The 16,506-nt window shown below is 36.7% G+C and overlaps 1 protein-coding gene across 4 annotated transcripts in view; it reads left to right on the forward strand.

Moving 5' to 3' along the window:
* The window catches only part of PDE1A (phosphodiesterase 1A), a 395,792-nt gene extending 379,598 nt beyond the window's left edge, over nucleotides 1-16,194 (forward strand). For 2 of the 4 annotated variants that reach the window (XM_061433600.1, XM_061433646.1), the window contains 2 exons: nucleotides 12,454-12,567; nucleotides 14,673-16,194. In XM_061433600.1, coding sequence (XP_061289584.1) covers nucleotides 12,454-12,524 — 71 coding nt within the window. In that variant the 3' untranslated portion in view covers nucleotides 12,525-12,567; nucleotides 14,673-16,194. Of the gene's footprint in view, nucleotides 1-12,453; nucleotides 12,568-13,305 lie in introns of all 4 variants that reach the window. The other 2 variants (XM_061433611.1, XM_061433657.1) reach the window with 2 other exon arrangements.
* Nucleotides 16,195-16,506: the final 312 nt, after the last annotated feature.

A 16,506-nucleotide genomic window follows, 5' to 3' on the forward strand; every position in this document is an offset into this window, starting at 1 on the left:
TTTGTTTAACTTTCAAATTGAGTAGAATTGATGACAAAGCAGGAAAATAAAGAATTGATCTTTTAATAGTTCCCTAGAGCCAGGAAACATGGATACTCTATTCTGCATATATAGGGGAGTGAGAATTAATGACTTATGCTTAGAACAATAACCCTCAGGGTTTTTAGCAGGGTTATCTATTATTAAAACAAGTTCAATTATGTTCAGTATTCTCCATTTAGGCACAAAAGTAGATTTGCATGAAACATTTTTACTGAAGGCAGTTGAGATCTCTTTTTTTCTTAATCCAGGTTCAAATAGAAAACCCAATTAACTAGAATACTAAAAGCAAAGCCAAAATGTTTTAATCAATTTACAATTTTTCCCAACTTTTAACTTTTGAAACTAGTTTAGATGAATACCCCAAATTAGTATTCTTTATGTGTTTTTTCTCTCTTCATCTGTAAAAAATAAAGAAAATGTGAATTTTTGGCACACTTCTCAGATTCAGTTTTCAACCTATATTTTCCCTGATTGAGAAAGTAGAGAAGGCCCATATTGCCTTTCACATTAAATTGGTTCTAAGAGCCAAATCTTAAAATACCCACAACTGGTTCACATCACTCTTTATAGCAAAGTATGATTTGAGAGATTTTCATTTCACTACCCTGAATCTTCTTTCTCCATCTTTCCTACCTTCGAAGATAATAAATGCCCTTACATTTTCACCATCTCTCTGCTACCAGAGCCTGTTTTCTAATAATAGAGCTACCATGTGCATGCGTGCTTAGTACAGTCATGTCTGACTCTTTGTGACTCAATGGATTTTATCCCACCACAGGCTCCTCTGTCCAAGGGATTCTCCAGGCAGGACTATTGGGGTGGGTTGCCATGCCCTCCTCCAGGGGATCTCCCCAACCCAGGGATCAGACCCAGGGATCAAACCCACGTCTCTGGCATTGCAGGCAGATTATTTACCACTGAACCACTGGGGAAACATCTACCATATGAACCAGCACTCCCACCACTGGGCATATACCCTGCTGCTGCTGCTGCTGCTGCTAAGTTGCTTCAGTTGTGTCCGACTCTGTGTGACCTCATAGGCCGCAGCCCACCAGGCTCCGCCGTCCCTGGGATTCTCCAGGCAAGAACACTGGAGTGGGTTGCCAAAACCATAATTCAAAAAGACACACACATCCCAATGTTCATTGCAGCACTATTTATAATAACTAGGACATGGAAGCAATTTAGATGTCCATCCATAGATGAATGGATAAAGAAGATGTGGTACATATATACCATGGAATATTAGCCATAAAAAGGAATGAAATTGGGTTATGTGGATGAACCTAGAGTCTGTAATACAGAGTAGAAATATGTCAGAAAAAGAAAAACAAAATATCATATATTAATGAGATAATTGAAATGCATCATTGATGCAATGGACATGAGTTTGAACAGACTCTAGGAGATAGTGAAGGACAGGGAAGCCTGGCATGCTGCAGTCCACGGAATTGCAAAGAGTTGGACATGACTTGGAGAAGGCAACGGCAACCCACTCCAGTACTCTTTCCTGGAAAATCCCATGGACGGAGGAGCCTGGTAGGCTGCAGTCCATGGGGTCGCTAAGAGTCGGACACGACTGAGCGATTTCACTTTCACTTTTCACTTTCATGCATTGGAGAAGGAAATGGCAACCCACTCCAGTATTCTTGCATGGAGAATCCCAGGGACAGAGGAGCCTGGTGGGCTGCCATCTATGGGGTCGCACAGAGTCGGACACGACTGAAGCGACTTAGCAGCAGCAGCAGCAGGACATGACTTAGTGACTGAATAACAAAAACACATATATATGGAATCTAGAAAAATGGTACTGATTAACCTTTTGCAGGGCAGAAATAGTGACCCAGACATAGAGAACTGACTTGACACAGGGAGGGAAGAAGAGGGTGGAACAAATTGAGAGAGTTGCACTGACATTTATATTAATACACTACTATGTGTAAAGGGCTTCCCAGATGGAGGTAGTGGTAAAGAATCCACCTGCCAATGCAGGAGATGCAAGACACGCAGGTTCGACCCCTGGCTCCAGAAGATTCCCTGGAGTAGGAAGTGGCAACCCACTTCAGGATTCTTGCCTGGAAGATTCCGTGGACAGAGGAACCTGACAGAATACAGTCCATGGGGCTTCAAAGAGTCGGGCACAACTGAACAACTAACACCGTGTATAAAATAGATATCTAGTGGGAAGCTGCTGTGTAATACAGAGAGGTCAACTTGGTAATCTGTGATGACCTAGATGGGTGGGATGGTGGGGGTGGCTCAGGAGGAAAGTCTATGGAAGATGACGATGGACAGGGAAGCCTGGCACTGCAGTCGGTGGGGTAGCAAAGAGTTGGACACGACTTAGCTACTAAACAACAATAGGTTATTCACATTGTTGTACAGCAGAAACTAACACAACATTGTAAAGCAATTATGCTTTAATAAATAAATTTTTAAAAATGATCTGTGATGCAATCAGACAAATCCCATCTGGGAATAAGTATTTCAATAGATATTAGAGCATTCTCCTAAAAGAATGGTGCTGAAGGAGAAATTACTACTTTAGTTATATTGGGTAGGAACACCAAGTCAAGTTTTCTCAACTGGGCTTCACTTCTTCCTTGGCACATCTCTTTCTTTCCAGTCTCCTGCCTTTTTTCATGTTTGGCTTGTGCATCTCACCTCCCTACTCCCCTTGTTAGGAGAATATTCCTACCCTCATGCCACCAAAACACATGTATCCTTTAGACCCAATTTTAGACTGAATGCTTTTAAGGAGCCAGTTCATTACTTCTCTACATTGTTTTAACTCTAGTTTCAGTGGAACTTTCAGATTTCTGGCTGTTTGATGTGGTGCTGGGCTCTCTAAGTTGAGTGAAATGTTATTGAAAGGCAGTCGATTATAGAAAGAAATCTTTACTTTCCACAGATCACGTCTAATCAGCTCTGTGTAGAACTCACCGCATCTTTAGGTGCCTAATACATGTGTACAGGGATTGATTCTGGCATTTGCCAGTGTGAATCAGTGTGTTTTGTATTGCTTTAGTAAACCAAAAAATAATTAGCTATTTCTTGATTTGTGTCTTATGTAACGCCTTATGAAATAAGGCGTTACTTCCTCTAACTTTACAGGGTTGTAACTAGCACATTTGGAAATGGGTGGAATTTTTCTTCAGCAGCCTCACCTTTTTTTTTTTATTCTCATCTCTCTTGGTGTTCAGCATTCACTCCTTCCTTTGTTTACCATTACCTTCATGCATGAAGCAAAATTTATCCTTAGGCAGAAAATACACAACTATTTACTCTCAAGAGGCATTTAAATGAAGAGTAGTTTCTCTTGGTGTGAAGATTCCTTATTCCCTATCTATAAAGCAAATTGTATCATACAGATGCTGAAACACGGATTAGAATCAGAAACACTGATTTATCTCACATTACATTTCTCCAGTGAATGTAGCTTTCAAATCCCAGATCATGTATTCTTTCTAGTAATTGGCAACATAAGCTATATAAATGGACCCAAAATAGAACTGAATCAACCTAGACAGATCTACCTGCATAAGCAAACACTGCTATATGAGCAAAAGTAGTATTTTTCCTTTTTAAAAAAATTATGTATTTGGTTGTGTCAGGAGTTAGTTGTAGCAAGTAGGATGTTGTGTGATGTGTTATGTTGTGTTACAAGTAGGATGTTGTGTGATGTGTTGTGTTGTGTTACATGGCGTCTTTCACTGGGGACACAGACTTGCTAGTTGTAGTGCTTGGGCTTAGTTGCTCTGAAGCATGTGAGATCCTAGCTCCCTGACCAGGGCTTGAACCCACATCCCTTGCATTGCAAGGCAGGTTCTTAACCAAGTGAACCACCGGGAAGCCCCAAGGTAGTATTTTTCTTATGAAGAAATGAGAATGCAGTATAACGCAGAGCTAGTGTTTCTGTTGAAAAGATTACACAAACTGATTTCTGGCCACATATTTTTTAAGCACTATTTGTTGTTGTTGCTAAATATGGAAAATTAACTGGAGTATTTTTAAGGGATAATAGGGGGACTGTCTACCAAACCCTTCTAGGCCGTGGTGCCTTGCAGTAGTCAGTTATCACGTCCCAGTGTGTTTTTCTCACTTCTAAGATGGAAATTATGCTGATAGTTTTACTATTGTATGTAGGGATTGTTGAATCAGACAAGAGAGAAATATGTGAAGGCAATATTGATATAAACCATTAAATTAAAATAATTATTGTGTTTTTTGTATCTACAGAAGGAATTATCTTTTTGTTAGTTATGAACTCTACATATTAGGAAAACACAAGAAGCACATGAAATCTGTTATCTCTTTGGGTATTATTATTTAGGACAAAACTAATCTTTGAAAAGAGAGTAGGTTTAAAGTCTGTGTGTAAAAACATATTAGTGACTAAGAATAAACGACAGATGCGGCAGGAATGGTGAGGGTGGTATGCTAATGACTGTAGTTTGGGAAATGGTGAAGCTAGAGGGCAAGATTCTGGTTTGACTTGGTCAGAGAGATTCAGCCAGTAGGTAGCCTTGACACCTGAGGCAGATGACTCAACCTACATCTCTTCTATAGTTTACCATGAAGATTCAGGGAATTAAGATGAGTGAAGCACTTAAAATAGTGCCCACCACCTAGCAGTTGTTCACAAAGTGTTGTTATTGTTCTATTTTCAACTGTATAATAATTTATCCCAGCAGATTGGTTTTTTTTTATTTTATTTTATTTTTAAACTTTACATAATTGTATTAGTTTTGCCAAATATCAAAATGAATCCACCACAGGTATACATGTGTTCCCCATCCTGAACCCTCCTCCCTCCTCCCTCCCCATACCATCCCTCTGGGTCGTCCCAGTGCACTAGCCCCAAACATCCAGTATCGTGCATCGAACCTGGACTGGCAACTCATTTCTTACATGATATTTTACATGTTTCAATGTCATTCTCCCAAATCTTCCCACCCTCTCCCTCTCCCACAGAGTCCATAAGACTGTTCTATACATCAGTGTCTCTTTTGCTGTCTCGTACACCGGGTTATTGTTACCATCTTTCTAAATTCCATATATATGCGTTAGTATACTGTATTGATGTTTTTCCTTCTGGCTTACTTCACTCTGTATAATAGGCTCCGGTTTCATCCACCTCATTAGAACTGATTCAAATGTATTCTTTTTAATGGCTGAGTAATAGTCCATTGTGTATATGTACCATGGCTTTCTTATCCATTCATCTGCTGATGGACATCTAGGTTGCTTCCATGTCCTGGCTATTATAAACAGTGCTGCGATGAACATTGGGGTACACGTGTCTCTTTCCCTTCTGGTTTCCTCAGTGTGTATGCCCAGCAGTGGGATTGCTGGATCATAAGGCAGGTCTATTTCCAGTTTTTAAAGGAATCTGCACACTGTTCTCCATAGTGGCTGTTACTAGTTTGCATTCCCACCAACAGTGTAAGAGGGTTCCCTTTTCTCCACACCCTCTCCAGCATTTCTTATTTGTAGACTTTTGGATCGCAGCCATTCTGACTGGTGTGAAATGGTACCTCATAGTGGTTTTGATTTGCATTTCTCTGATAATGAGTGATGCTGAGCATCTTTTCATGTGTTTGTTAGCCATCTATATGTCTTCTTTGGAGAAATGTCTATTTAGTTCTTTGGCCCATTTTTTGATTGGGTCATTTATTTTTCTGGAGTTGAGCTGTAGGAGTTGCTTGTATATTTTTGAGATTAATTGTTTGTCAGTTGCTTCATTTGCTATTATTTTCTCCCATTCTGAAGGCTGTCTTTTCACCTTGCTAATAGTTTCCTTTGATGTGCAGAAGCTTTTAAGGTTAATTAGGTCCCATTTGTTTATTTTTGATTTTATTTCCAATATTCTGGGAGGTGGGTCATAGAGGATCCTGCTGTGATGTATGTCAGAGAGTGTTTTGCCTATGTTCTCCTCTAGGAGTTTTATAGTTTCTGGTCTTACATTTAGATCTTTAATCCATTTTGAGTTTATTTTTGTATATGGTGTTAGAAAGTGGTCTAGTTTCATTCTTTTACAAGTGGTTGACCAGATTTCCCAGCACCACTTGTTAAAGAGATTGTCTTTAATCCATTGTATATTCTTGCCTCCTTTGTCAAAGATAAGGTGTCCATATGTGCATGGATTTATCTTTGGGCTTTCTATTTTATTCCATTGATCTATATTTCTGTCTTTGTGCCAGTACCATACTGTCTTGATAACTGTGGCTTTGTAGTAGAGCCTGAAGTCAGGTAGGTTGATTCCTCCAGTTCCATTCTTCTTTCTCAAGATCACTTTGGCTATTCGAGGTTTTTTGTATTTCCATACAAATTGTGAAATTATTTGTTCTAGCTCTGTGAAGAATACTGTTGGTAGCTTGATAGGGATTGCATTGAATCTATAAATTGCTTTGGGTAGTATACTCATTTTCACTATATTGATTCTTCCAATCCATGAACATGGTATATTTCTCCATCTATTAGTGTCCTCTTTGATTTCTTTCACCAGTGTTTTATAGTTTTCTATATATAAGTCTTTAGTTTCTTTAGGTAGATATATTCCTAAGTATTTTATTCTTTCCGTTGCAATGGTGAATGGAATATGTTTCCTTAATTTCTCTTTCTGTTTTCTCATTATTAGTGTATAGGAATGCAAGGGATTTCTGTGTGTTGATTTTATATCCTGCAACTTTACTATAGTCATTGATTATTTCTAGTAATTTTCTGGTGGAGTCTTTAGGGTTTTCTATGTAGAGGATCATGTCATTTGCAAATAGCGAGAGTTTTACTTCTTCTTTTCCAATTTGGATTCCTTTTATTTCTTTTTCTGCTCTGATTGCTGTGGCCAAAACTTCCAAAACTATGTTGAATAGTAATGGTGAAAGTGGGCACCCTTGTCTTGTTCCTGACTTTAGAGGAAATGCTTTCAATTTTTCACCATTGAGGATAATGTTTGCTGTGGGTTTGGCATATATAGCTTTTATTATGTTGAGGTATGCTCCTTCTATTCCTGCTTTCTGGAGAGTTTTTATCATAAATGGATGTTGAATTTTGTCAAAGGCTTTCTCTGCATCTATTGAGATAATCATATGGTTTTTATTTTTCAATTTGTTAATGTGGTGTATTACATTGATTGATTTGCGGATATTGAAGAATCCTTGCATCCCTGGGATAAAGCCCACTTGATCATGGTGTATGATCTTTTTAATGTGTTGTTGGATTCTGATTGCTAGAATTTTGTTAAGGATTTTTGCATCTATGTTCATCAATGATATTGGCCTGTAGTTTTCTTTTTTTGTGGGATCTTTGTCAGGTTTTGGTATTAGGGTGATGGTGGCCTCATAGAATGAGTTTGGAAGTTTACCTTCCTCTGCAATTTTTTGGAAGAGTTTGAGCAGGATAGGTGTTAGCTCTTCTCTAAATTTTTGGTAGAATTCAGCTGTGAAGCCGTCTGGACCAGGGCTTTTGTTTGCTGGAAGATTTTTGATTACAGTTTCAATTTCTGTGCTTGTGATGGGTCTGTTAAGATTTTCTATTTCTTCCTGGTCGAGTTTTGGAAAGTTGTACTTTTCTAAGAATTTGTCCATTTCTTCCACGTTGTCCATTTTATTGGCATATAATTGTTGATAGTAGTCTCTTATGATCCTTTGTATTTCTGTGTTGTCTGTTGTGATCTCTCCATTTTCGTTTCTAATTTTGTTGATTTGATTTTTCTCCCTTTGTTTCTTGATGAGTCTGGCTAATGGTTTGTCAATTTTATTTATCCTTTCAAAGAACCAGCTTTTGGTTTTGTTGATTTTTGCTATGGTCTCTTTTGTTTCTTTTGCATTTATTTCTGCTCTAATTTTTAAGATTTCTTTCCTTCTACTAACCCTGGGGTTCTTCATTTCTTCCTTTTCTAGTTGCTTTAGGTGTAGAGTTAGGTTATTTATTTGACTTTTTTCTTGTTTCTTGAGGTGTGCCTGTATTGCTATGAACTTTCCCCTTAGGACTGCTTTTACCGTGTCCCACAGGTTTTGGGTTGTTGTGTTTTCATTTTCATTCATTTCTATGCAAATTTTGATTTCTTTTTTGATTTCTTCTGTGATTTGTTGGTTATTCAGCAGCGTGTTGTTCAGCCTCCATATGTTGGAATTTTTAATAGTTTTTCTCCTGTAATTGAGATCTAATCTTACTGCATTGTGGTCAGAAAAAATGCTTGGAATGATTTCTATTTTTTTGAATTTACCAAGGCTAGCTTTATGGCCCAGGATGTGATCTATCCTGGAGAAGGTTCCATGTGCGCTTGAGAAAAAGGTGAAATTCATTGTTTTGGGATGCAGATTGTTTTTTAAAGAAGAGTTCAACAAGACCATAACTGGATGGCTGGAGTCTCTCAGACCCAGCTGATCATGTGCCTTGCCTTATTCCTTGCAAGTATTGTTTTTATTATCTATGAGGCTAATGTATTATATTAGAGTTACTAATATAATAGTGAGCTCAGATTGCAGGCTGAGTTTAGATTAGCTAAATTTAGAGGATTTCTGTTTATTTGGGTAGGTCTGTCCCTCCTATGAGCACTATCCTCTCCCTACACCCCATCGATTTTAGACTGTTTATAAAGCAAAAACTGTATTTCCATCCTTTTACCAATTACTTTCTTCAAATTTCAACATTTAGATGACACCTAAAAGCTCTCTGAGATGAACAGAATTATGTTTCCTTACTTGCGCTACCTTTTTCCTGGCTATCAAAAGAGCTTCTATGCACTTGTCTTGAGCAAACCCATTGCATTCACTCCTAAGGTGTAGCTTTCTATGTATGTTAACTTGCAAATCTCTTTACTAAAATGAAGTTCCAAGATCACTTTATGGGTTTTGTTGAAATAATAGTAACTTGAAAGGAAATAATTTTGACTTCAGTTTATCTATTAATATTTGTGGTCTGCACTGAAGGAAATCACTTGATTTCTGGGACTGATTCTTACCCATGACATGAAGTTAGACTAGGTCAAAGATTTTAACCCAGGTGATATAGATGCAGTCTATACATTTGGAGAGTGATTTTTTTTACTAACCTGTAACTAAAATTTAGGATTTTCTTTATTTGTAAGCAACAATACACAGAGTAACATTTGTGATATTTGTGTTTGTCACCAATGTACTTAGTCACTTAGTCATATCCGATTCTTTTCAATCCCATGGACTGTCCCAGGCTCCTCTGTCCTTGGGATTTTTCATGCAAGTAAACTGGAGTAGGTTAACAGTTCCTTCTCCAGGGGATCTTCCTGACCCAGGGATCAAACCCAGGTCTCCTGTATTGCAGGAAGATTCTTTACCTTCTGAGCCACTGGTAAAGCCCGTCACCAAGAGAATCATCAATATTTTCATAACATTTAAATTCATGAAGAACTTTATATATCCTTTGATCTTACTATTTCAGAATTATATAGATGATAGACCTGCAGCAAGACCTTGTTATTTAATGAATTAATGAAGAAACACATGTTACTGTATCATATCTTAAGGATTACTTGAAGATGTTGATAATTATATTTAATATAAATGAAATTCTTTGTATTTCATTTATTTATGAATTTTATTTTAAGGAAATCATAGGTTTCACCAAACTAAAAGAGGGGACGATTCAAACTGTGTGGGACCTTGCATTATAAGGATGTTTCTTAGAAGGTCTTTTATACAGACCACTCTTTGGTCATGAAGATGATCTAAAATGTGATGGATTTATCTAAAATCAATGAATGCGATGAATTGAAAAATGCAAATAATTTCTTCTTTTCTGACAGAATGCTATCTCATATCTCAGAGTGATATGGCTTTCTCTTTTTATGAAAGCCTAAGAGTCACTTTCAAGGAGTATTATCCAAGTTAGTTGTAAAGCCTTCTATAACTAAAGATTTATTAACTAAAAGTAATATGATTTGAATATGCTGAAGACCTGAATTCAGTATTTTCCTAAGCATTCTGGCTGACATTCAATTGACTGGTAATGTTATGTATGTGCCCCTGGAAACATCTGGAATTTTACAGTTTAAAGGAACACATTTTTCCCCCCCAGGGCTACAAAAGTCTTGTCTTGGGTTGGTCACAGTTTTAAATTGCTACTTTCCTAATTGTGTGTATGGAATTACTCTTGGGTGTAGTCTATGTAACATTTTTGTAATGCTGTGTTTTTAACCATTTGTTATTTTACTCCTCTTCCATTTTTTTTTTTTTTTTTACTGGTGAGCTCTTTATCCAGTAGAAATAAGAGCATTTGATTATTGGTAAATCTCAGTGTCTTTTGTCCACTGTAAAAGGTTCTCAAAAATTTTGAGAGGATTACTTAATTACTTATATTTCTTTCTTTTAATTCAATCCATTTTTTCCACTCTGTTCTATTCTATTTTTTATGTTCTATTCTATTTTGTTCTGTTCTAATCTAGTCATAAGTAGCAAGATTTAAATCAATAGTTTAAGACAAGACTAGATGATAAATGTCAGAAACACATTAACTTGGGAAGCAGAAATTTCAAAGAAGATCCAAAAGTCAATTATAAGGTACCTATAACCATCACCCAATTCAAATAATTGAAAAGGTCAGGTTGTTGATGGTTAGAATAGGATTTGTGAGGAAGCGTTCTTTAATGCATTCTCGGCTATTGGGAAAGGTATAGAAATTCTTCCCTCTTCACCTCAAATCAAAGGAAGATAGTTTCAACCTTGGAGAGCTAGAAGTAAAGGGGATATTGGGAATGGAATCTGTATCTTATGTGAGAGATATAAAAGGTTTGAAGGTGACAGATAAGCTGAAGGAGAGGAAGCTATGTAGATTTCAGCCTTTCCTGAACTAATTAATAGGAATAAAGGCCTAAGGAATGTTTAATGTGAACTGAATGTAGCATATCTGTATTTGGAAGCATGATAGGGCCTCAGGAGACAGAATCTGGAGGTGTACTAACACATTTCAAGGGGCTGTGGACATTGTAAAGGAACATGTGTCCATGCCAAGGTTGTGAGAAGTCTCCAGCCATGGTCCTTGGCAAGAGGTCCCTGGAGAGCCCATGAATGTGCTCACAAAGTAGTCAGCTCTATACACCGGCCAGGTCTAGTGAATCCAAAGCCATCCTACAATGGTAGTCTTAGTCTTCCCTCTCTTGCTCCAGCTCAGGGTTCCAAGGTAGTCAGTTGACAGAGGACAAACAACACTGCTTGTTGCTTGCTTAATAAATCCTGCCTGCTTGAGCTTAAAAGAAGAAAGAAAGATAGAAACATCAATCAAGCTCTCCTCCCCCACCCCCCATCACCACAATTTCTAGGCTCTGCAACAAATCCAAGGTTGGGAAGAAGTTTTATCTGTTTTAAGGTTGATGTATATTGTGTGTGACTAGACCTAAGACACTGGCAATTTAATGTGATCACACGATGTTTTTATTATCTAAGAATGATTGGAAAAGTCCTGATACTACCTAAAAGATTGAACCTGGGACAGAAGATAAGTTTCCCCTGCTAAGTATATTTTAAAGAGAGTAAAGGACAAAATACTTTTGCTTTGTGATAATACTCCATAAGTTCTGTATGTTCACTAATTTTATGAACTCAGTAAAAATCTATTGCAGTTGAGACAATGCAGTCTTACAATATATCTTGGAAAAACAATCTCAAAATCAGTTGGTGCAAAGTTTGTCAACATATTTTCAAATTTTAGATTTAAATAACATTCTGTCATATGTGACTATGACTATTTTCTGAAATATCAAAGTATTTTGAGTAATTGACTCAAAAACTAACTTCTGCTAATTTTTAACTTTCTCACATAATAATTCTCTTTTATCTGTACATTTTGCTCTATGTTTCTATTTTTTTATAGATTCTCTGCAGCCTCTCTAGAAATGTTGGAACATTTTCCATGCTACTTTTTTTTCAAAGTTTATATAGAAGCTGAGTGATCCTAAGATTATAAATTCCATTTGTTTGTTTTGGCAGATGATGTATCTTAAACATTACATTCTCTTATACTCATTTTTTTAAAATTCATAGCCACTAAGCAATGTGTGATATAAGACAATGAACATTAGAGGGTTTGTTTGAAAGAATATATTTCAATTTAAAATATTTGGGAAAAACATGCATAATTTTTATGTTTGATTTAATAGATGCTTGAACGTGTCTCATCTGTTTCATTTCTGTATCCCCAGATTAAATTTCAACTTCATAAACTTGTATAACCACCAGAAGATGACTTGTATACTCTATCAATCCACAGGCTGAAAAGAAAGTATTTGGTATTTTTGAAGAAATGTGCCACAGATCCACTATAAAATCTAGTCTTCAGAGTTTTACTGATTGCTTCAGTTTCCTGACCTAATTAGGTTTTCTCCCCTCAGGTCTATTTTGCTTTTGTTTATTTGCTGTTTGCGTGCTTATTTTTCAGGTGAACCTGATCCCCATAAGAACTCAGATCTAGTAAATGCTGAAGAAAAACATGCTGAAACACATTCATAGGTCTGAAACACCTTAAAGACGTCTTTCATTCTAAGGATGGGAGGTAATTGTATTTTTTAGATGAAAATTTTATTTCTGAATTGGGATGGTTTGGAGAGTATCATTAGAAACAAAGTTATCTTATTTAAATGTCTTTTGGATTCTTTTCTTTTAATTCTCTGTTTTCTGAGGCACACCCTTAACAGGTAAGCTTTAAATATTTATGTCTAAGTTTACCTTTTCAAAGGATTCTTGACTTACTCAGCAATAAAAATTATATTTACTGAGACCTTTTAGTCCTTTAAAAATAATAAGCTGTAGCCTATGAGGAGGTTTAATTCTGTTTTCTTCTACTACTTCATACAAGAAATATGAATGTTTTATACCAGTTTCCTTTTCTACTTCATGTAGGAAATATGAGTGCTTACATTGGGTGATAATAACAAGGCAAGTACATATTATAAAACAACATCAGTATTTGCTAAAATCCATGGACATTGCATCAATGATTATCTTTTTAAAAATTCGGCTTCTAGGGCTCACCTTTGATCTACCAGATTACCAGCTCTGGGAATGATGCTAATGTCTGTTTAAAAAGTGTAAAAATGAGTCTTGCTATTGGCTTGATGGTAGAGGCAAGAAAAAATGCTGCAGGTACCATATCAAGTCTTTGAGATGTTATTAGTAGCACCTCAAATGTTGCTTTAAATCGATGAAGTTAAAATGTGATTAGCCATAACTGTTTTGTATATGCTGCATTTAGACTTACTTATGGCAAAGAAGGCATTTTTTTTTTTTTTAGGAAACAAATTCACAAGAAATCATGAAGACATATAAAAGCTACATATGCATAAAAAACTCTGAATTCAGGTCCCCATGGCTGTCACAAATGAATGAACAGAACTCCCAACCCCGCCTTTTTTTAATATAATGAAAGTGCCTTAGCATGGTTGCAGCTGTCACCACTACAGTGTTTTACAGACGGTTTCTAATGAGCATCACAATAAAGAGAATCTTGCATTACAAAAAAAAGAAAAAAATGTGGCTCGCTTTTAAGATGAAGCATTTCCCAGTATTCTTGAGTCAGTTGTAAGATTCTTTAATCGATACTAATAGTTTCACTAATAGCCACTGTCAGTGTCAGGCACTGTGATGAAATCATACTTAGTCCTTCAACAGTTCCAGAGTTGTGACTGTGCTTAATAGTTTGCATATGAAATCTGGATAGAAATCAAATCACAAACTGCATAGAAATTTTAAAAACCAGCTCCATATTAAATTTTTTTAAGATATTGTCTTGTATTGAAACTCCAATACTTTGGCCACCTGATGCAAAGAGCTGACTCATTTGAAAAGACCTTGATGCTGGGAAAGATTGAGGGCAGGAGGAGAAGGGGATGACAGAGGATGAGATGGTTGGATGGCATCACCGACTCAATGGACGTGAATTTGGGTAGGCTCCGGGAGTTGGTGATGGACAGGGAGGCCTGGCATACTGCAGTTCATGGGGTCGCAAAGAGTCGGACATGACTGAGTGACTGAACTGAGCTGAACTGAACTTGTATTAGTTAACGACAATTTCTCTCCATAACCTCCATCCAAACTTTAGACACACACACACACATACACACAAAAGAGATAGGAAGAGAAATTCCAACTGATATAAAAAGAATATCTATCATTTTCTGATAAATCTCTTATTTTTGTGAGGTCAGTAAAGTCCAACATGAAATTGCCACACAATAATTGATGCCTATGTATGACTAAAACATGATCTTCCTTTTCATTTGGATTTTATTTCAGGATAATGAAAACAGCACTAAAATATTCTAAACCCTCAATTTTTCACAAATCTTTTTCTCCTCTTTCAACACACACTCAGAACAGGCCATTTTATGAACTCATATAAGAGACAAACATAAATTTTGAGCTAGTAATTCTAGCCACATAAATACACTCAAAGTTGCTATCACAGATTTTGGCCAGTGCTTCTGTCATTGCTCTTTCTCCACAATTTGGCCTTCTTCAATCAAACCAGAGAAATTTTAAGGCAAAAGTTGGACATTTTCAAATTTTTATCACTTTGAACCCAGTTATTACATAGGTGACTATGCAATATATGTACTTGAGGCACTTTAAAATTTTACTTTCTCGCTTTCTTTTACACAGAGTGCTGTAACTACAAAACTTTCAAGCTTCTAAGTAAAAGGAAAGCAAAAACAAAATTACAGAAAAATATTTTTGCAGCTCTGAGGCTATTTAGATTGTCCTTGTTGTTTTAAATACATGGGAACCAAGTGAGAAGACGGGCTGCTCAGAAGTTGTAGTCGAAGTCCTAAGACAACAATGAAGCATCAGAGCCCTGACTCTGTGACCTGATGAACTCTTCATTGTAACTCTCAAGCTGGGAAACCACAGCGAATCCTGTTCCCGAAAGCAGTGAACCAGCCTGCATCCACCACTGTTATTGCAAAGCACGAAAGCATCACCCACGTGGGGGTCATCACAATGCAAGTCACGCAAGACCTATGACCAAGATGACAAGAACCTCCAGCCCTTGTTGGAGACAGACACTAGAACTGAGAGTGGGATTTGCCTTCTGGGGTGTTAATCCCATCAGGATGTAACAAAATATATTACAGGTCAAGGGATAAGGGACAAGAAGTGTGTGTCTGTGTGTGTGTGTATGTGCGCGCGCTCAAAAATGTCTGTGAAAATGGAAGCCCACACTCTTCTGCACAGAGAGCATTATTTGATGTGATTTATAATTTTACTACAAACAAACGAACTGCAGCCATTGGAGACTGCTTCCTTGTCATGTTTTGCCTGAGCATGTGCAGAGCCTTGCCTTTGTTCCAAATTGAAGAACTACCTTTATTTGTTATTAGCTGCCAAGAAAGGTCAAGCCCAAGTAGGTGTTGTAATTTTCACCGTACAAACTCTTCAATGATTGTGAGACTAAAGGAATTTGTTTTTGTGAAAGGTAGAAATTAGATGGAAAAGATCAAGAGTAGTCATCAATTAAAGAAGAAAGTGAAGGTGGATATGTCCATCATAATGAGTTTTCTGTTGCACCTGCTTCTTCCCTGGGTTCCACAATGCTAAGCAATATTTTAGAAATGGATGCAATCAGAAGCTTTTAAGTCTAAGTAGTGGGATTTTATAACTCACAACTTAGATATCTTTTCATGTGTAAGCCATATTCTATATGCATATTAGGTATGCATTATTCTAATTTAAGATATATTTGTGCATAGACTGTGTATAAGATGCTTTTAAATGTTCTGTGAATAAGGTCCTTAGCTTTTGTTTCACCTGAAGCATATGTAGAACACAGATAAATAATTGAATTGTATCGTAGATATTATAATGCAATTGATATTTTAAATGCAAGCAGTAAAGATTGATCTATAATGATGTGTTGCAGGGAAAATTTATAGATATGTACAACATGGTGACTTTTTGTCCTTTAACAATGGATTTCTTATTTCTATTTATGGAGAAACTGCAGTTACTGCTTTTAATGTCTTTTTTAAGGTAGCTATTTACAAACTAGAAAATATTCTGCATTTAAAATAGAACCTGACTGTCTGGGAAGTCTAATTACTATTGTTCCTATTTGAGCCAGTTGTCTTTCATTAAAGGTATAGAATCTCTCAACAGAGAAATAAATTGAAACACTGCTTCTGAACTGTCATAGGAAACATGTCCGCTTTGTTCCTATTAATGCTTTAAGATATGTAGACTTTGTAACTAAAACAATAGAAGAGTATAATGAAGTCATTATTTTCTGTATATGGGTTTTAACCTAATTTTCCAGGTTATGTAACTTGTAAAGCACTGTGACAGAACTTCCAGGGATCCAAGAAAACGTGCTCCATCCCTTCAGAAGAGTTGTCACGCTGTTGATGCACTTATTCCTTTTAAACTAATATCTCTGTCTCACTTCCTCTTTCCCTCCTTCCATTTCGTGTTTTTACTTCTCTCTTCTGTATCGTCCTTA

This window comes from Bos javanicus, chromosome 2 (genome assembly GCF_032452875.1).
Source record: "Bos javanicus breed banteng chromosome 2, ARS-OSU_banteng_1.0, whole genome shotgun sequence".
NCBI classification, from domain to species: domain Eukaryota; kingdom Metazoa; phylum Chordata; class Mammalia; order Artiodactyla; family Bovidae; genus Bos; species Bos javanicus.